The following is a 21,916-nucleotide window of genomic DNA, read 5'->3' on the forward strand; positions in this document are numbered from 1 at the left end:
GATAGTGCATACACTGATAGAAATATGACAGATATGCCTGTTAACTCTGACAACAAGATGATCTGCTTCAGGGAATAAGGGGGCATTAGGTCGGCAGAATCACTGCATGTGTTTGTGGGTATGGACCAATAGGAGGTGATCCAGGGATGGCGAAGCTCCGGAAGCTCATATTCTGCATCTGTAAATATTTCAAAGCAGTAAGGATGCTACTGATGAGCTCCGAGGATACCACATTTGTGTCCACAGATCGCCATCAAATTTATCCAGCATAGTGATGTTAAAGTTATAGGCGACCAAACAGAATAAAAGCAATGGGGTGACTGATGGATAAGATAAACGGACTGTGCTCCAGAGGGTGAGTATATGACCGCAAATATCGATTCATTTCGCCGCATCTTTGTAACAGCTTCATTTAGATAGAATTTATATGACCGAAAAAACATGAGTTGACCCGATGATAATGTTCCAGGACAGGAATTAAACCTTGCAAATGATGCGGATAAAATGTGACACAGAGGCGTGTCCCAAAAGATCACTGGCGTGAACCCTTCTGTTGCAGGGGCAAGCATATTATTCGCTATGCTCTGTCGCACATGTAAGGATATTTTTATGATTAAAAGGCACGGATCACAGTTTAGCTTTAGCAGAACACACGTTACAAATGCAAAAATGGAGCTTGTGTTCAGCAGTAACACAGAAGTGAACTGTGGGCTCCTCCACTGCGCATGATTTGCTGCTTCTCCGTATAATCCGTTTATACCACAGTATGACACAGTTGTGTCTTAATGGCCCACTTGGGTTTTTTTCTGTTCTGGTGTGTGTGTGTGTGTGTGTGTGTGTGTGTGTGTGTGTGTGTGTGTGTGTGTGTGTGTGTGTGTGTGTGTGTGTGTGTTACAGATACAGAAGTAACAAAATTAAGGGAAATTTTGTGGAGAATACTAACAAGAGTCATAGTAAGAACACGGTATGGTAATCATATTGATGTTGATATTGATCATATTGTGGGTCAATTTACACATTCTCCATTTTATTTGGTCATGTTTCTCCTGTTTTTGCCTTAGTTACAAGTTGTTTTTGTCTTACAGATGTAACAAATTAAGATTCTTTCTTTCACTTTTACGATTGCGTGTTCTGGTCTTTGCAATTTATTTTTATTCTATGGAAAGGAAGGTGTGGATCAGTTTTGGATGAGGTGGAGTTAGATTAGGTAAATCAGTAAACACCTATAATTTTTTTTAAACATTTAAAATCAAGTTGTGAGACAGTAAAAAAAAAAGGTTGGGAATAAATGATCAACACTGCTCTTAAGAAACACTGTTCTTTGATCTGTTTCTGAAAGTAAAATGACTATAAGAAAAAAATAATATGGTGAATAATGATCATTTAAATATGCAGCATACAGATGCCTGAACAGAAAAGGAAAGAAATGTATTTAAGACATGGTGCAACACACCATTTGAGAATGTTTAATTATAGAAAACACGAACTTGATGGAAACAAAAAGGAGAACATAATTACAACATGAATACGGCAGCTCTACTGCAGTGTGAACATAGGCAGAAGAACTCAATAAGCATTTATGCCATATACAAGTTAAGCACACCCACACTAGCACTCGTCCATGAAAGTACAGTTTAAAATAATGTACAGAAAAGTACACAAGATACTTGATAGTACACTAGGAAACCATCAGAAGAAGCAAGTGGTAGACACTATTTATATTTAAAGTAGAGACCTGCTGCCAGTTCATTTTAAATTTCTTTTTATTTTTATCTGACCAACCTGAAGAATATGAGTATGTCACTGTTCAGATGTACTGGTTAAAACATTAGTATTTTAGACAGATATTAAACATTTAAAGGTTTAATCTGAGCTTTGTTTGTGGTATTTATAGATCATATAACCATAGCATGTTAAGCTAACCGAGTGTGCACTATTATTTTTTCAGTGTAGTGCTAACGTGTATGATGGTTTTTAATCTAAAGAGTATACATCATTATTGTAGCATATATGAGGTTTGTGCAATGTTGAGATGGTATGGCTCTCCACAAGGTGGAGCCATATGGTATATACCGGTAGGTAAATGAAATCTTCCAGTAGTGATGCTTATGTTAACAGAATTTTGATAATCAAACTTTCAAAATAAAACCTTTAAAAAAATTCTCCCAACTGTCACTAAAATTAAAAGTGGTCAGAATGCATACTAAAGCTGTGTATGTGTATGTCACTGCATTTCAGAAGGTACCGGTGAAGTCACGTTTGTATTACCTGACCGTTTTGGATACATGCAAGCACTTAAATGTTACTCTTAATATTTAATTTACACCCAGAAGGTAACAATTAAAAGTTGTGTAAAAACAGCTGAGAAAGTGAAGTCAGTTCACTTCCTCCACAGTGGTAAGACACATAAGTTTGACATAGTTGCAATAAGGTTACAGTACAAAGACCACTAAATGTACAATTGACATCATAGGTTGAGATTTTTTCCATTCCCCTGAGCATCAACTCCAAAGAAACCTTAGCCTCCTTAGCCCTGAAGTTAAAGTTAAATCTGCATAAAACAACTTTAGCTTGAAATGTCAGTGTTACACAATCTCTTTCATGCCCTTCTCTCTTTTACTTTTACTCAGACCCAGTCACAGAGATTACTGCAGTAGGATCAAGTGATTCAGAGTTTTTTTCTATACTTGTAACATCACAGTTTTATTTTTAAATAAAATCCTTCTTTATTTGGCTATAACTATCTGAAATTGTAAAAGCAACCCAAAACAAAAACGAGCCTTTTCTTGATGAAAAAAATAATGTCTGTTCATTTTAATCATGACTGGTATTTTTTCAATAACTTCAAAAACACTCTTGAATTTCCTTTGTACTCACTTAGATACATTCTGATATGTGCTATCAAATTGTAAAGAAAGAAAAAAAAAAAGCAGAGATAAAGATCATTATGATAAATAAAGGTACTAAGTACTAAAACAGTAGTTAGCTCTGTGTTTTGATTTTCATGCATAACTGTGTTTTCAAATTATTTTGGTAACCACCCAGTTACAGTCTAGTAGAGCATTAAATGTATTCAGAATTTAGTCATGTTTGCAAACGATTTACTGTAATGTACTGTAAAGTTTTCATTATGTGTGTAAACCATAACCCACTAAGAGTCTGCGATATAACTCTACACACCAAAGAGTTTTATAACCACATAACCTCATAAATTTACATCCTTGTTTAATAATGTTTTAAACTATAGACGGATATTTCATTCTGTTCCAATTAAAATCCACAGGTCAAACAGGATAGTTAAACCAGCCCATTTTAGAGATGAAGAGAAACGTAAGTATAAGTAGTAGGTGAGAAACTTGGTGTGATCACACTATACTTCTGAAAGGAAATGTTTTAAACGGTCTTGACAAAGTTACAGAAACACACCACCTCCTTACAGTTGTAGTTCATGCATTTTACATTTTTGTGCAATTTTCAGCTTACTTGCAACTGATTGGAAACATTTTGGCCATGACCACATCAGCCAGAGCTTGCAGCTTCAAGGACGATCGAGGATGTACATATGCATGCATGTGTGTCTTTGTTTTAGTATGTGACGAGTTTTACACACACCAAAGCTAGCTGGCGCTTCCTGAGTGGTAAACACGAGTGACTGACTGTCCCTGTCTGCTTTCCACCACCCTGTGCTATTTTATACTGACACACACACATCGAGAGTTTCAAAGTGTTGATGTCAGAAAACTCGAAGTATCACGTTTATTACCTGTTTTTAAAAAATACATAAAACTCTCAATTGGGAACACAGGTAACAGTAAATACATGCAGGTAACAGCCAAGCTCACTTATGAAGAAATATTTATATAATATTATCCAGAATAATTTTTAAAACTAAAGATGATGAGATTGAAGATAACATGGAACAACATGACTGACATAAACATGTTGAAGACCCACCAAGCTCGGAAAAAACAGCTCTAAAATTCATTATAAGATTAGAATTTTCGAGATATGATAAAACATGTGAAATACATCATAGCACATACCAAAAAAAGCCAAATGTTAACATTTTTTTAAATACAAGAAATAGATGAAAAAGAACTATATTTAACAAGTACATTCTCTTAGATAATCTCACATTTTTTACAGGCCAGAAAGAAAATATCAAACAGTAATTTCCCCCAAAAAATAACGTTCCACCCGAGTTAACGATGAATTTGAATTACACATTTTATTTGTGTTTTTGGTGTTGCCACATCATTTCCTGTTGTCTTGTTGGTCAGTGTGCAGATTAAAAAAGGGAAGTATAAGAGTTAAATTGTCAAGGAAGTCGTTGAAATGAGGAAGCTTCAGAGCTCCACCGCTTTACTGTGTGTCAGTACTTAAAGTAAAGGTTAACCTGCTTCAGCTGGAAAACACAACCAGGATACCCGTGAGTGTAAGCTCCCTGGTTTTATGAGATATTGACAGCACTTTTTTTTTTTTTTTGTCAGGAGCTGACTGAATTTAAGATGACCTGTTCATGTATTGCTCAGACTGTTGGAAGTTGATATACTGAAGGGCTGAAAAACTCAACTGGGCTCTGAAGTTGAACAGTGGAACTAGTTCACAACAATATCTACAGTAAGTGTAGTCTTTGTGTCTTCTTTCAAAAACGACTATTTAAAATTTACCAGTAAGCTACATTTGACTGTCTCGTTAACGACAATAATTATACTTCCTCTTTTTTTTACTGTCTTATCGAGGCTTACCATTTCTCACTAACTGCTGACTTGTTTTTGATCAGAAAAAAAAATCTGCCCTACAGTGTGAGATCATTTTCATTTGTTCATTTGTCACTTGCTGCTGTGCTTGTTTTGGGAAGTAATAATTATGTTCAATGAATAACACATTTAAAATCATTTAAGTGATTTGGCCATTGTTTTCTTATTTTACCATTCTAATAGGGTTTTTAAAGAAAAGAGAAAAGAATGTTCTGGATCTCGTGTTATCTACAGTGTCAGATTATCAGGAGGCACTTTTAGCATCTTTTTTCAGCTGTGGAAAATAATAAAATACATTTGACCAAAGTGCTTAATTCCACTTCTGAGCCTAAAAAAAACACCAGACATTTCAAATACTCAGCATGATTTCACTGAAACAACTGCCTCAGCTAAAAACTGATCAAGAAATAAAAATAATTGTGTCTAGCATAGCATTTTTTTTTCTGGCACGTGTCTTTGGGTTCTTTCCAACTGCATAAGCCATTGAATGACACCACAGAGTTTGGGTGTGACACATTAAAGGATGCCCAGTACTGAAATTTGGATTTAAAAAAAAATATCATCAAATTTATCTGTAAACAAAAGTGTTACAGTTAACTATCTGAACTGTCTTCAGAGACAGTGACAGCATTTTAGTGTGACATATTTATGACATGAGATCCGGGACAGCTTTTATACAAAAGTACTCTAACATTAATTCTATTTTTGAGGGAAATTTATTTGTAGTCCTCGTGTTTCGTTAAAGAAAAGGAAAACCCTACTCCATTTAGTAGCTGTTCTACCATATATCTATCTCTACGTGTGAAGTTATGGATGCTAGATTTAATTGTTTTTTCTGCACATTGAAAGCTATTTGTACATTCCTGCTTAGCAAGTAAAATGATTAAAAAGGATTAACTGCTAGTGACTAGCATTTCATTGAAAACAAAAAATACAAAGTACAACTCAATCAAAAATAACATCAAACAGTCTGAAAGGAAGGTAGATTCTCAAGGAGAGCAGAGTTCAAGAGGTCTGTAGTGTGATGACATTGTCAGGAAATACCAGAAGCTGCTTATTTTAGGTCACAAATGTGCAGCTTATTCCCGTTTAAATTTTTATTTTCAATGTTAGACTGTTGTGCATTACAAACAGGAAAGATTTTGTTAACTGTTAAATGGAACAATGGGGTCATAAAAACAAGGTCAGTGCACTGTCTTAATATCTGCAACAGTTAAAAAAATGTCTAAACCTTGTATTTATTTATTTATTCTTTTATTTAATCGGTTAATCTAAGGTTTCATTTTATAATCACTGTGGTCACTTTACTTTAAGAAAAGCTAGAATTGTCTTGCTGAAACTAATCATGCGCACAGTGATCTGAAAAAAAGGCCTACCAATGATGGTCAGGTTTTTAAGGTCACCATCCTTGCAACTTTTCAGCTGAGTTTTAGTTTTCATTATGTGTACATTAATGGTTGTTGAATTTGAAATGGTTCTGTCTAACCAGCAAAAAAATGTCATACTTTCAGTTGCAGTCTGCATTCAGCATTAAAATAGATTCATATTTCTCTCAAAGAAGGAAGTGGTTTGTCAAAGTTATTTTCTTCCCAAAGTTGATCTATCACTTGTTGGTGTCCAGGATATACTTTGGTATCTTTAAAATGTTAGTAAAGGCAAATGAATCCTTATATTTTGGTGACTTGGTCAGGTTAGTTCCACATAAGAACCTAAAAACACAGTAAAGACAATAATAGGTGAAAAAGTCAGGAACCTGTCTATGTGGTGTCTTTATGGCTAAAACATGGCCAAAACCTTTGACAGCTCAGACTTATTTCTGACCTTTGTGAGTTCAAAAAGCAATGCTGCTGAAACCCAATGATAACTTGCTTTATGTGCTTTAGTTTACATTGCAAAGCAGGTAGGCAGCTCTACACGAAAAAAAAAAGTATCCAAATTTTATAAACACTATCACGTCATGTCTTCTGGGAACTTAAAGTGAGCTTGAGCCATTTAAATATTGTGCTTCAAATGGTTAAAGTTATTGTTTTTTCAGATTTTAGTTTTCATGCAAAAGAGCAGCTGTGCTGTGCAAATTTAGACAGAGTTAAAAATAACACAAAACAAAAAATTCCCCGGAAACAAAAATACTGCTGTGTTTAAACAGGCAGAAACTAATCACCATTTTTGCATTATGAAAGACTCAAAACACAAAATGGAATACACATTTGCAAACTAAGAAAATCATCACACATGTTGACTTTTCAGTCACCATATGCTGGGATTGTTTATTGTTTGTGATTCGATTGTGGGATTCAGTGCTAAATGATTTATCATGTCATGCAATTCTACTTGAAATCTGTCTCATTTCCTATTTGTTTCCAATTTTTGTTTTTAGGTGAATTTCATCCTAGTGGAAGAAGTTTGTGAAGGGACTTCCTTAAAGGGAGCCACTCACCAAAAGCCAGTATGGCTGACAATGTAAATTCATTGCCATTCTTTTATGGCAATATTACCAGGGAAGAGGCAGAGGACTACCTGCGGCAGACAGGCCTAAGCAATGGCCTGTACCTCCTACGCCAAAGCCGAAACTATCTTGGAGGCTTTGCACTGTCCGTGTCAAATGCAGGCCGTTGTTACCACTACACAATTGAAAGACAGCCCAATGACATGTATGCTATTGCTGGTGGTAAGAGCTACAGAAGTCCCGTTGATGTGATCGACTACCATTCCCAAGAACCAGACGGTCTTGTGTGTCTGCTGAAGAAGCCTTGTAACAGGCCCAAGAACATGCAGCCGAAAGTTGGGCCGTTTGAGGACCTGAAGGAAAAACTCATACGGGAGTATGTAAAGCAGACCTGGAACCTGCAGGTAAGTTTCAGCTCTATTATATAATATAAGAAAACCATATTTGAAATGAGAAGTCAGAACTTTATGGAATACCATAGCAAACTAAATGATGGTTTTTTGCAGTTTGGGCTTTATTTACATTCATGATAAAAGTCACCAACATAATTGTTGAGATGTTAAAAGTGTATTTTACATTTTACACACATTAAATTTTGTTAATAAACCCTAGGCCTAGAAAAAGCATATAATTGCAGGAAGTAAAGAAGGTCAGAGGAAAGTCACTTTGGTCTGTCTCCAATTTTGGTAATAATGTTACTTTGACTTCTTTTAAATAATGCTACTGTGTTACCATATCTTGATCAAAAGGCTACCTTTAAAAATTGTCCTCATTAGTAGACCAGACCAGATAAGACCATCATGGACTCCCAGTAATGTTGAAGGGAATCAACAAAATTTCCATTGCTCACTTCAGGAGGCCCAAATAGCAACTGATAGCTCAGGTTGTGTTGATGTTCTAGTATCTCCACCACAACAATAGTGGTATCCAATCTGTCTCTTCCATACTGAAAATTCAATAATGATGGATTGGATTTATATAGCGCTTTTCAAGGCACCCAAAGCGCTTTACAATGCCACTATTCATTCACTCTCGCATTCACGCACTGGTGGAGGCAAGCTACGGTTGTAGCCACAGCTGCCCTGGGGCAGACTGACAGAAGCAAGGCTGCCATATCGCGCCATCGGCCCCTCTGGCCAACACCAGTAGGCGGTAGGTAAAGTGTCTTGCCCAAGGACACAACGACCAGGACAGAGAGCCCAGGAATCAAACCGGCGACCTTCCGGTTACAGATACGCTTCCCAACCCCCTGAGCCATGGTCGCCCAGATAAATGGTTATCTCAACTATTCCTCAGACTCTGCTGCTTGTGCGTCACCTCTTGTTCTCAATTGCACATGGATGTATGTACAAAACCACTTCTTAGACAGGCGCAATATGTAAGTCAGCCATTATACCTGGATAAATCTAGAGTTAAAGTGAGTTTTACGAGTGTGCTCTGGGTGGACGTAGGCAGCATTAATCTAGCTTTATATTACAAGTGCAGCTAAGTGTGTTGCCTGTTTGCAGGGTGCAGCTTTGGAGCAGGCCATCATCAGCCAGCGACCTCAGCTGGAGAAGCTCATCGCTACCACTGCTCATGAAAGAATGCCCTGGTTTCATGGAACAATAACACGAGAAGACTCTGAGCCCAGGCTTCAATGTGGCCCGCGTGCAAATGGAAAGTTTCTGTAAGTATTATATTAATTCTCTTTTTATTAAATTATTTGCTGTGTTTGCAGGCAGTAGTAGAAAATCCTATAAAAAGCCAGAAGAATAATATCATTCCTCTCATGGTAAAATTTTACACTGCGTCTTTTGGTTCTGGTCTGAAAAATAATTGTCTTTTCATGTTTCATGTTCATGTTTTGTTAGTCCTGATCAATAAATTTTAGAAAACCAGTTAAAACATAGTTTTAAAGAACTGCTTGCGGTTACTACATGGATTGAATTTGAGTTCTATCTGACAGGGTAGAAAAATCTAACTGAAGAGCATTTAGAGTTATGGCTTGGAAGAAAACCTCTTTATGGACTTTACGATTCCATATTTATATTCATAATTTTTCTATTCAATAAAATGAATCACTTGTACAAGTTTAGCTGTGAAACCTGCCACTGATAGTGTGTGCAAATAGTGTGCATTGAATTGACACAGCTGAAGAGACCTTAACCATGATGGAAGACAAAATATTAAAACATCTGTCTGACTCTGGACTAATTGCTTTTAAAATGGCTTTTTTTTTGTATTTTTCATACAGTGATTCTCGTGCTGAACTTCTACATTCTTGCCCGTGACAAAATGGCCCTCATGGCACTAGAAAAGACCTTGAAAAATGTAACGAGGTGTTGTTTTACAAACAAATGACATTGGTTTAATGTGGTTTTAATATTTCAGTTCCTCTTAGCTTCACTTTGTAAGAAGTTAGCTGGTAAAAAAAATATTATTCAACTACATTTGCATTTTAAAAATATTTTAGTTTAACGTTCACTATGTTCATTGTGTTCATAGCATTCCTAACTGCTAAATAGGATAAACTAGAGTAAAAAAACATTACCACATTGGTAGAAATGTGACAAAACCTACAAGTGGTTCATGCACAGTAAATTGTTTTGTTATTTAATATTAATGTATTAATTCACTCAGAAAAGGATGCTTTTGGGTTTTTTGTTTGTTTGTTTGTTTGTTTGTTTGTTTGTTTGTTTGTTTGTTTGTTTGTTTTAACCCTGTAAAACAGTGAAATCAGACTCAAACGTTCAGCTGTTTCAATGACAGTAGAAGTCTTATTCAGATTCATTGTCTTACTTCATATTGCTGAGGTCTGGCCAAAACAGTAAATTAATTCATTATACACACAACACTGCAACATCACCTGGAATTGGACTGAGTCAGTTATTTATTTCACTGTTTTAAAGACAACATCAACAGAGTCTTTTCATTTATTTTCAAGAAAGCCATACAATATTCTGTAACCCAAATCCTCTCAGAACTTGACATTTTAATAACCTCATGAGGTTTCCATTTGGTTTGCCTTTACTTTACCTAACTTAACTATATGTTTATTTCAGAGGAGACAAATGAAAGACTATGGTGAGCAGCAAAAGTAAAGTAAAATAGTAATATTATCTGCAGCTTTACAAAATTAGTGAGCAAAAGAATACAGTCTCAGACAACTTACAACATCCAAATACTGAAGAAACACAATAACAAGCAGGGCAAGTACAGGACTGAAACTAGAACTCCTAAGATTGTGCAGTGTCATCCTTTTTTGTTGCATTTTCTGAGTGTTATCTCAAGAGCTGTGAACTCAAGATCAGTGAAGTGAGAAAAGAAAAAGCAAAGAAATTATTAAAGTTGAGGGTAGCTTTTTTCCCTCCAGGAGCTTCTGCCTTTCAGAGATAGCAAATGATTAAACTCTCACAATGACACGAAACTCAGTTCAGTTATGTGTCTGAGAAATAGGTTGGGCAATGAAAATATTTAGAAATTTCCTTTCCTCTGGGGCAGAACTCTTGAGTATTTCCTATTGAGTAGTTCTCTTATGTAACTTTTATTCTCAAAAAGGTGGAGAATAGATGAAGACTGAAAGATACATATTATGTCAATTTGTTCGTTGTTAAAGTATTTTTTAAATATGATTTTCTAATATGGTTTTGTAATGTAAGTGAAATACATCAAATTCTACAAATGCAAGCAGTCTAAACAAACACAGCTATGTTAGCACTGTATTGCTTCCATTCCATCTTATTACATTTCATTTGTCAAATGCATAAAATGTCTTTTTGCTTTGAAACCACTGAATAAAGTTTGTAAAGTATTTATAGAACCTCAAGCTTCAGTTGAGCGGCTGTGGTCTCGCTTGAAGAAAGAGAGGAACATACACATGCACACACACATACACACACATACAGACACAGAGAGACACAAACACACAAACACACTGTGGTTTCCGCTCTGGCAGTTTGCAAAGGACTTCCTGAAGTAGCCAAACAAGAGGGAGACTAACAGCAGGGCAAAATGTAACTGTTCTGTCCCTTCTCTCATGTAACATCTAGCAGGAAACTTACTTTCCACTGAAACACATCATCATGTTATGCTTATGTCTCTAAATTTTATTGAAATTTTGTTAAGAGTGAATCACATACTGCACACATAGCATTCTGGAGCACAGTTATTGATAATAGCACACAGGCTATTAGTTTTACTTCCTGTTTAGTTCTCCTTACTTCTTATTTACTGTAATGTCTCCATGTGATGAGGTTTTTTTTAAAATGCAAGTCTATGAAAAAAGTTGCACTTAGCCACAACTTATCACATCTGACACAGTATGTGGTAATAGGCGGGGTAACATGATTTCTCAATTGAAAATTCAGACTAATATTTGGTTTCATTGTGCTTAGTGAGCCATCGTAGATAAATAAAAAGCAATACAGACGCAGCAGTGGAAAATATTCATAATTTTCTGAATTAAAGTTGTAAATTTGCAAAATAAATAAATGAAAACAAACAGAAAAATGTACAAATTCATGAGTTCATTCATGAGCACTAGGATTTTAGGCCAATTCAGTTTAGTATTATTGGTATAGCTTCAAATCGCAACAGTTGCCTCAAGGTGCATAAGGTAAAGACTCTACAATAAGTAGGATTTTTTTTTACATTTATAGACATTTTTTCTTGTGACCTTGAAGTATTGTGCATGAATAATGTTAATACATCTTGAAACTGTAAAAAAAGATATTCATTGCTTTTGCGTTCCATAATAGCTATCAGATGAGTTGAAAAACCACCTAATCACTGATTCACAGTTTGCAGTCAGATGTGAACATTTTTGTAGTTATTTAATGGTATATATGTATATAATGAACTATCCATCCATCCATCCATCTTCATCCGCTTTGTCCGGGGCCGGGTCGCGGGGGCAGCAGCCTAAGCAAAGAGGCCCAGACCTCCCTCTCCCCAGCCACCTCCTCCAGCTTATCCGGGGGAATACCAAGGCGTTCCCAGGCCAGCTGAGAGATATAATCTCTCCAGCGTGTCCTGGGTCTGCCCCGGGGCCTCCTCCCGGTGGGACATGCCTGGAACACCTCACCCAGGAGGCGCCCAGGGGGCATCCTTGTCAGATGCCCGAACCACCTCAGCTGGCTCCTTTCGATGTGGAGCAGCAGCTGCTCTACTCTGAGCCCCTCCCGGATGGCCGAACTTCTCACCCTATCTCTAAGGGAGAGGCCAGCCACCCTTCGGAGGAAGCTCATTTCTGCCGCTTGTATCCGCGATCTCATTCTTTCGGTCACTACCCACAGCTCGTGGCCATAGGTGAGGGTAGGGACGTAGATCGACCGGTAAATTGAGAGCTTCGCTTTTACACTCAGCTCCCTCTTCACCACGACGGACCGGTGCAGCGTCTGCATTACTGCAGCTGCAGCCCCAATCCGTCTGTCGATCTCCGGCTCCCTTCTCCCATCACTCGCGAACAAGACCCCGAGATACTTGAACTCCTCCACTTGGGGCAGGAACTCATCCCCGACCCGGAGTGGGCACTCCACCCTTTTCCGGCTGAGAACCATGGCCTCAGATTTGGAGGTGCTGATCCTCATTCCCCCTACTTCACACTCGGCTGAGAACCGTTCCAGTGCGAGCTGGAGGCCCTCACCCGATGAAGCCAACAGAACCACATCATCTGCAAAAATCAGAGATGAGATTCTGAGGCCACCAAAGTGAAAGCCCTCCGCCACTTATAATGAACTACAGAAACAAAAACTGTTTCAAACGATTCTCCCTTTTTTTTCTATGTGAAGGATTCGGCAGAGAGATGCGAATGGATCTTATGCTCTGTGTTTACTGCATGAAGGACAAGTCATGCATTATCGTATTGACAAGGACTCGGCTGGCAAGCTCTCCATTCCAGAGGGCAAGAAATTTGACACCTTGTGGCAGGTAATCCCAGTGTGCTTTATATTTATGGGCTACTTAGAACATTTCAACAATCTTAATCTGTTTGAAATTGTATAATGTATTACAAGGTGAGGTGGTAAAACTTATGTGTGTACTCTGCCTACACCTCTGTTTAAACACAGCTGGTGGAGCACTACTCATACAAACCAGATGGTCTTTTGCGAGTACTAACAGAGCCCTGTCCAAGGCCTGATGGAGATATTGGTGAGAAACACAAACACAACTAATCGAAATGTGTTTACAGGAAGACTTTCATTGAAAGCAAATTTCACTGCATGTTAACTAATATCTAATAATCTAAATTATAACACTGTATACACAGCTGATTAACATTTGTCTTATTCCATGTTCACAGGGCTGATAGGACGGCCTTTTCTTCCACCGGGCCATCCTAGACTTGGTTCTGCCATTGTAAGTTCCATCTATGTGCATTAATACATTCAACTGAAACAGAAATGCTGGTTAAATTGGCCTCAGCAGTCAGCCTGTATGGGTTACCATTAACCATTACGACAAGGGTTGTTTTTTATTATTAGAATGATATGGCTTCTTCAGGAAGCCCTGTATGGTAAAACAAACATAGAAATGTTTCTTGTAATGTGTAGATGAATGTGTGTGTCAGACGACTTCACACATCCTCGTTTGGAGCTATTTTTCCCATTAATCTTTTTCCTATTGTAATAATTTCATGCATGATTTTAATATTACCATTAATGATAACCTCTCTGACATTTTGATTTTTAGCAAAGTGCGACAGATGGATTTTTCACCATCATCAGTAAAGTTCCCGGCATAAAAAAGGTGCATTACACACATCCTGTTTCCTCAGTCATAGTTGCTCACAGCAGTGTGTAACCTCCACCTTCCTTCTACCTCTGCACTTCTTCACTAATGGAATGTGGATTTCTATTTACTAACTCTTTCTTGCAATATTAGTCCTTTGAATTATGTCCTTTCTAATCCCTCTGATAGATCTCACATCCAAGTAAATAATGGATGTCAGTGCACACAAGCTTATTGAATTGGTGTGACATCTTAGTTGGTGTATTTGTAATTATGTTTTAACACCATCCAGAGGTTACCCAGTGCAATTACATTATAGAACCACAAGCAGCCATTTGGTAGCTTTCTATATGTGCTTGTGATAATATTGTCCACATGTTCCATCCTTTAAAATCCCTCTGCCATTTTTTTTTTTTTGTTTTCTTTTTTATTCTTGTTTTTGCCTGGCTTTGTTACAGTTAAGTTTTGGATCAGATGTCTTTTTTTCTTCCCTTTTTGAATCCTGCAGTTTTATCTTGTACAGTCTTCTTCCTAATTTTTTCTGAGATTTTATGCTTGAGATGTTTGAGAGTCAAAATACCCCCTGACTGTAAACTTGTCTTAAACCCCTTCTTTGAAATCATGTGTTCACTTATTGCAGGTTACTTTCAGCAGTAAGTGCTATTTAGCTATACTTCATGCATTCTCATAATGAATGTTCTTTAACACTGTCTCCTCTGATGATAACAGAACCGACCATCTCGTCCCAGGCCTCCAGATAACTCCAATCCTTATGAAACTAGGATACCCGGTAAAGGTAAAGGTAAAGGTAAGACTGCCTTTGTCAAACCCTATATGTACTGTTGTTCAATTGCTAACTTGCTTGTGCATGTTCCATACTGTGTAAATATTATTTAGCATAGATTCTATGTCATGTTGGGTGTAATCTGGATTGCAGAGAAAATGTACGCTATGCCTTCTGATGATACTGCCTAAAGGAAGCATGTATAATGTAAAAGGAATTAATCTTAGCATGAAGCCCTGTGGAACTCCATAAATAACCTCAGTGTGTGAAGAGGACTCTTCATTTACATGAACAAATTGGAGTCTATTAGAAATATATGATACAAACCACTGCAGCATAGTACGTGTAATACCTACAGCGTGCTCTAATCGCTGTAATAGAATATTATGGTCGACAGTATCGAACGCTGCACTGAGGTCTAGCAGGACAAGCACAGAGATGAGTCCACTGTCAGAGGCCACAAGAAGATCATTTGTAACCTTCACTAAATCTGTTTCTGTGCTGTGATGAGCTCTGAAACCTGACTGAAACTCTTCAAATAAACTTTCCCTTTGCAGATGATCTGTTAGCTGTTTGATAACAACTCTCTCAAGAATTTATTTGTGATGAAAGGAAGGTTAGAGATTGGCCTATAATTAGCTAAGAGAGTTGGGTAAAAACTGTTACTATTTTAAGTAAAGGTTTAACTACTACCAGCTTGAAGGCCTGTGGTACATAGCCCATTATTAGAGATGGGTTGATCATATTTAAGATTCAAGCGTTAATTAATGGCAGGACTTCTTTGAGCAGTCTTGTAGGAATGGGGTCTAAAAGACATGTTGATGGTTTGGAGGAAGTAATTACGGAAGTTAACTCAGAAAGATCAATTGGAGAAAAAGACTCTAAATGAATACCAATGGTACTGAAAGTAACTGTAGATAATATTATGTCTGTGAGATGGTTACAAGCAATATTTCTCTAATGGTGACAATTTTATTTGTAAAAAAATTCATCAAGTCATTAAGGTTAAATGAATGGTTGGCTCAAAACAAACTTGTTTTCAGCCTGTGCTTAAGAGAAACCTAAGGTTGTCCTTATTTTCTTCAACCAGCGATGAATAGTAAGATGTTCCAGCTTTGTGAGGGCTTATTTTTAAATAAAGCAGCAAACAATTTTTCCAGACTACGTAATTATTTTAATATCTCTAGCTTACTAGTTATTGGTTTTAAAGGTGTGTATTGAGAATTATACCAGGGGATCAAGTATTTCAGACTCCCTGGTATATTTGAGGGTTTTTTTTCTGGGGAGCTACAGTATCCAGAGTTGTATATCATGAAGATGTAAAGAAATGAAAAAGATAACTGACCTCTGTGTGAGTACCGTTCACGTAGCTGCTCTGTGTAACAAAAGCATACAACAAACGGGACAAAACACAAGCAGACAAAAGATAATCACATGCAATATTGGCATATGAATCTATAGAGAGTGAAAGGAAAGTACTTAGTGCTGTCAGCAGAATAGACCTAACCAAGAGAGCATCCAGGTCACCTGATCCAGACCAAAAAAGGAAAGCCTCTCACTACGACTCCATATCAATGAGACAAGACAAGGGATACTTTTAATTTTTGTTTGTTTAACAAAAACCAAGACTATTCCTTTACCCTGAAAATGTAACTCGAGATGACCAGTCTTCAAGGAAAATTAGGATGAACTTTAACTTGAATCTGTCAGAAATGACAGATTTTTTGGATTACAGTAATCGGATTTAAAAAATGCATTTCTTTTCACTTTCAAATGAGTGATGCTAAAGGTACAGTACTCCTTCAATATTTTTTCCAGTACAATGTTTTTCAAAAATAAGTAAAATCAGTTTTATGCTTTCATATAGGGGACATACTACACTGTTAGAGAAAACATCTTAAAAAAACAGTAATATTCCGGCAGCTGGGGCGCCAAAATAATACCGTAAATTAACAGAAGATAACTTACTCATAAAAATACGGTTATTTCCATTAATGAAAATACAATTTGTTGCCCTAATTTTACATGGGATTTTACCTTTTTCAAGTGCTTTGAAACATTAAATTTGGAACAATTTAATGAAATTACCTATAAACAAGGTCAATTAATGTGGCAATATGAATAATAATATTTAAATATACAGAAATATACACTTAACAGTTGGTTTAAATAATAATGGACTGCATTCATATTGCGCTTTTTGAGACCCTCAAAGTGCTTTACAATTCTACTTTATAATTCCCCTCTGGCCATCACCAGTGAGTGGTAGGTGAAGTGTCTTGCCCAAGGGCACAACGACCAAGAGTGTCCGAGCCGGAGCTCGAACCGGCAACCTTCTGATTATAAGGCGAACTGCCAACTCTTGAGCCACGATCGCCCTAAATAGCAATGATAATAATAATTATTTGATGTAAAAAAAGTTTATAAGAATCATTTTATATATTTTTCCATAGCATTACATTTGATTGATTGATTGATTGATTGATTGAATCTTTATTTTGAACATGTTGAAAAAGTATAAAAAAAAATAGAATTAAAAGAGACAAATGAACAAAGCAAACAAAAGGAAAACGAGCAACCACAACTCCAAATAATTTAACAGTTCAATCTTTCAAATAACGGACAAATATTTGTGAAATCATGATACATTTGTGAATGTATTTTAACAATCTAAATATGCATATGTACAGACAAATACATTTAAAAAACAAGAAAATTGTGTTTTATTACATTACAGTGATTTTACGTTAATGTACACTTGAAATGTGAAATCACAGTCTATTGATGTAAATTTAATGATATTCTAGAAGAACAGTACAAAACTGTAAAATACACAGTAAAATCCTTTTATATTAGGATTTTCTTTTACAGTGTAGACAGATAGATTATGATAAATCTGAATAGGGAAAATCTACCTGAATAACGAGCTATTATTTTGGCTAGAGAACATTCTAAACTTGTAAAATCCAAATTCACATGTTTTCATTTAATATTTCACTGCTTCCTAATTTTGACATGTTGAATTCTTCATCAGAGGCCATGCCAATGGACACAGAGGTATATGAGAGTCCTTATGCGGATCCAGATGAACTGCGGAGTTCTACAGTGGATCGCTCACATCTTTTCTTGGAGGATGGAGAACTGGGCTCTGGGAATTTTGGTACCGTCATGAAAGGCACCTACAAGATGAGAAAGTATGCTACATTAAACCATATTACTACATACAAACATTGCACCACAATGCTTTGTTAAATGATCAGACTTACAAATTTAAAATATTCTCCCTATCATAAATGATATTTATGATTTGCTGACTGCAGCAGGCAAACTCACTGTCAGTGATTCACTGATATAACCCAAAAAATAAAACATGAGTTCAGCACATCTTGTTTCATTGTTTTCCCAAAGAAATATTCAATCGGTTATTCAAATTCCAAAAACACACAGCTCATATCATACAAATCAAAACCAAGCAAAGTCCACAGGACACAAATATCACAGTCTTGGTCCCTGCAGTCATTAAAAGATGGCTTCATTATAGCACACCCCCCCCCCCCCCCCTTTATACAGAATGCAAGTGTATACTGCTTTTGTCTTACTGGTTTACTTTATTGACAGTTGTGTCTATTGATATCCGTACCACTATGTTGTTTTGCTGATGATGAATGTTGACTGTGGATGAGTCAAAATGTCTGAAAAATGCATTTCTGTTGTAGTAACATATTAATACTTACACTAATCCATGTTGCATATCAGGACAGAGAAGACAGTTGCAGTTAAAGTCTTGAAGAATGATGATAATAACCAGTCAGTACGTGACGAAATGCTGCGGGAAGCCAATGTAATGCAGCAGCTGGACAATCCGTATATTGTCCGGATGATTGGTATCTGTGAAGCAGAGAACCTCATGCTAGTTATGGAGCTGGCTGAGCTGGGACCCCTCCACAAGTTCCTGCAGAAAAATAAGTATGTACTGCGACTTGGCCTTGCTCTTTCCTCAATTTGGTTTGTTTGAACATTGTTTTTTTTTCTTCACATTAATGCAAGTACATTATGATAGAGTCTGAATTTTTATTTATAAAGGTACTGTTTTGTGGTAAGTTACTTGAGTTATTCTACAAGTAACTCAAGTAACTTGTAGAATAACAAGTTATTCTACAAGTATCTACATTAGCTACAAAAGAGCACTACACAGTAGCAATTAGAGCTTGCAATATTCACATCAGCTAAGATATGTGCAAATGTCTGTTGAGAAACACATCCTATCCAATGCCGTACTTCTCCATTCTCTGTTTCAGTGTTCTCTGAAACACCTACACATCCCATTTCACTCTTAATCAAAACTCTAGTATTGTGGTCAATATTGTAATCTGCTAGTTTAGGAGATTGAAGTGACAAATCACTTTTTTCTAAATGTGAAGTTATTTATAAGTTTTAGTTTCAAAATAACAGTATATAAAAAAATCAAAGATTTCAAAATACAGTTCTCATATTGTGTGAGGTTTATGGTGGCTTTTAGAGTTAAAGTAACAACAACTCATCTCCAGGCAAACGGCCATAAAGAATATCACAGAGCTGGTCCATCAGGTGTCTATGGGGATGAAGTACCTGGAGGAGCATAACTTTGTCCACAGGGACCTTGCTGCAAGGAATGTACTGCTGGTCACACAGCACTATGCCAAGATCAGTGACTTTGGCCTCTCTAAAGCTGTTGCTGAGGATCAAAACTACTACAAGGTAACATATGGTATAGGATGACACGTCATCTGTCCTTATACTCTCAAAAAGCCTTGATGGTCCATCTCTATGAACGTCTTAGATTTTTCCCAAAAAGTTGATTCTGTTCGTGAGGACGTAGCGTTTTCAGTGAGAGAAACATTTTGTCTAAAGAAGTCACTTTGATGACTGACAAAATATTTCTCCCACTGAAAAAACTGTCCTCATGAACAGAATCCCACAAACTTTTTGGGATTTCCTTATCTTCATGATTGAGCATGCATCAACACTCTTAGATTTTTGTTTAAAAGTAAGTCACTCTCAATGAAAGTGTTACTGTAAAGCAGGGGTAGGCAACTCCTGGCCTCAAGGACTGTCCTGCAGGTTTTAGATGTGTCCTTGATCCAACACAGCTGATTCAAATTGCTAAATGACCTCCTCAACATGTCTTGAAGTTCTCCAGAGGCCTGGTAATGAACTAATCATTTGATTCAGGTGTGCTGACCCAGAGTGGGATCTAAAACCTGCAGGACACCGGCACTCGAGGCCTGGATTTGCCCATCCCTGCTGTAAAGCATTAAAATAACTGTAACACTAACACCAGTCAATCTGCCTTACTTGTATCTGTTATCATATTGTGAACACTACTGCCAGGAACCAGTCCTAATCATTGTGTTATTTGAAGCTGCAAAATGACCAGTGTGGCATGAAATTAAAACTAGTTATGTTTGCGTGTCTCTCCCTTTAGGCAAAAGGTCATGGGAAGTGGCCAGTGAAATGGTACGCGCCTGAATGTATAAACTACTTCAAGTTCTCATCCAAAAGTGATGTGTGGAGCTTTGGGGTGCTCATGTGGGAGGCTTACTCCTATGGCCAAAAACCATACAAGGTATTATTATTATTGAATATAAGGAGTTATGGTGACACATGTAACCTCACTCACTCACACATTGTGTTTTTGTTTGAATATTAGTTTAATATTCAAACAGCTGTTGCAGCCTTTATTTTGTTAATTTTTATTCTTTATAGTTGCTGTCTTATGTAAACTAAATGACTACAAAACAAATGTTTCAGATTTGTTTAGTTGTAATTTATAGAATAATTTTGTGATGTGTACTCACTGTCTACCTATGAAATCTTGACCTATGAATTGCATGTATCATAATGATCTTGGCACGGTGGTTAGCACTGTTGCCGCACAGCAAGAAGGTCCTGAGTTCAATTCCACCATCAGGCCGGGGTCTTTCTGTGTGGAGTTTGCATGTTCTCCCCATGTTTGCGTGGGTTCCCTCCGGGTACTCCGGCTTCCTCCCACCGTCCAAAGACATGCAGCTTGTGGGGATAGGTTAATTGGATAATCCAAATTGCCACTAGGTGTGAGTGTGAATGGTTGTCTGTCCCTGTGTGTTGGCCCTGGGACAGACTGGCGACCTGTCCAGGGTGTACCCTGCCTCTCGCCCTATGACAGCTAGGATAGGCTCCAGCGCCCCCCGCGACCCTGAAAAGGATAAGCGAATGGATAGATGGATAATAATCTTAGTGTGTGACTTTAGAATTATGTACTAACCTTCTTATTGCTATTAAAAAATAATGGTTGCAACACAAAAATTATGACTTTGATAATCTCTATGCCTTTACATTTTAATTTATTTGATGGCGTCTTATTTGTTCTGAATTTTTAACTCCTTACAGGGAATGAAAGGAAATGATGTCCTGCAGATGATTGAAAGTGGTAAGCGTATGGACTCCCCAGAGAAGTGTCCACTGGAGATGTATGAGCTCATGAAGACCTGCTGGACATATAAGTAAGTAACATGTTCATCATAAGGCATTAGCTGAACAAACAGCAAACCGGTTTATGTTTTATGGACATCTTTTGTGATTATTGCATGTTATTTTCATGTCTTCCAGGGCAAATGAGAGGCCTGGATTTAATGTTGTTGAGCCAAGACTACGAGATTATTACTACGACATTGCACAGTGATTGCTCACTTGAATGTTATGAGACTATGCAAACTAGTGGCTGATGATGAAAATGAGCTTTTACACATATTGGTTCAGAGATTGTTATGGATAATAAATGCTGTAAAATATAGACTTTAACTGGAATATATTCTCTTTTAATATAAACTCTGATTATGCAAATATAATTCCTATTACATTTATTTGTTCTTGAATGTAAGCCATATGAAAATGATAATAAACTGTTACAAGTCTATCTTATTTCACGGCAATCACTGATGTTATACCTAAAAACTACATAACTTACTGTTTTCCTATAAGCTTCCTAATATCAACATACAATCCGACCTTGTTTAAGCATCTTCAGCACTCTGAGTTTCTGTACTTGCATAAACAATTCTAAGATGAATAAATTACATTCATATGCCTTCAAATTATTTTATATATATACATTGTCAAAGTCAGTGACCAAGTGGTTGGTTGACATATAAAACATTAGAGTAACTCAAAATCTGACGAAGGATTTGCTGCTATTTT

General features: G+C 36.9%; 1 protein-coding gene across 1 annotated transcript; it reads left to right on the forward strand.

The window, feature by feature from the left end:
- Positions 1–4,538: 4,538 nt before the first annotated feature.
- On the forward strand, positions 4,539–21,424 carry syk (spleen tyrosine kinase). The gene is made up of 14 exons (XM_085358624.1): positions 4,539–4,620; positions 7,138–7,610; positions 8,715–8,875; positions 12,978–13,116; positions 13,257–13,338; positions 13,490–13,545; positions 13,879–13,935; positions 14,647–14,725; positions 17,736–17,895; positions 18,458–18,667; positions 19,249–19,438; positions 20,166–20,306; positions 21,110–21,222; positions 21,329–21,424. Exons 2-14 carry the CDS (start codon positions 7,209–7,211, stop codon positions 21,399–21,401), a joined length of 1,863 nt encoding a protein of 620 aa, XP_085214750.1. The 5' UTR covers positions 4,539–4,620; positions 7,138–7,208; the 3' UTR covers positions 21,402–21,424.
- Positions 21,425–21,916: the final 492 nt, after the last annotated feature.

This window comes from Diplotaxodon limnothrissa, linkage group LG7, assembly GCF_057381915.1.
Source record: "Diplotaxodon limnothrissa isolate DT_005_m linkage group LG7, D_limnothrissa_male_GT1.1, whole genome shotgun sequence".
NCBI lineage: Eukaryota > Metazoa > Chordata > Actinopteri > Cichliformes > Cichlidae > Diplotaxodon > Diplotaxodon limnothrissa.

Bases quoted from the DNA above. Each gene is read 5' to 3' on its own strand.
- syk (XM_085358624.1), top strand. From the start codon at position 7,209: ATGGCTGACAATGTAAATTCATTGCCATTCTTTTATGGCAATATTACC. The intron at 7,611-8,714 runs GTAAGTTTCAGC...GCCTGTTTGCAG, and splicing joins AGCAGACCTGGAACCTGCAG to GGTGCAGCTTTGGAGCAGGC. The intron at 21,223-21,328 runs GTAAGTAACATG...CATGTCTTCCAG, and splicing joins AAGACCTGCTGGACATATAA to GGCAAATGAGAGGCCTGGAT.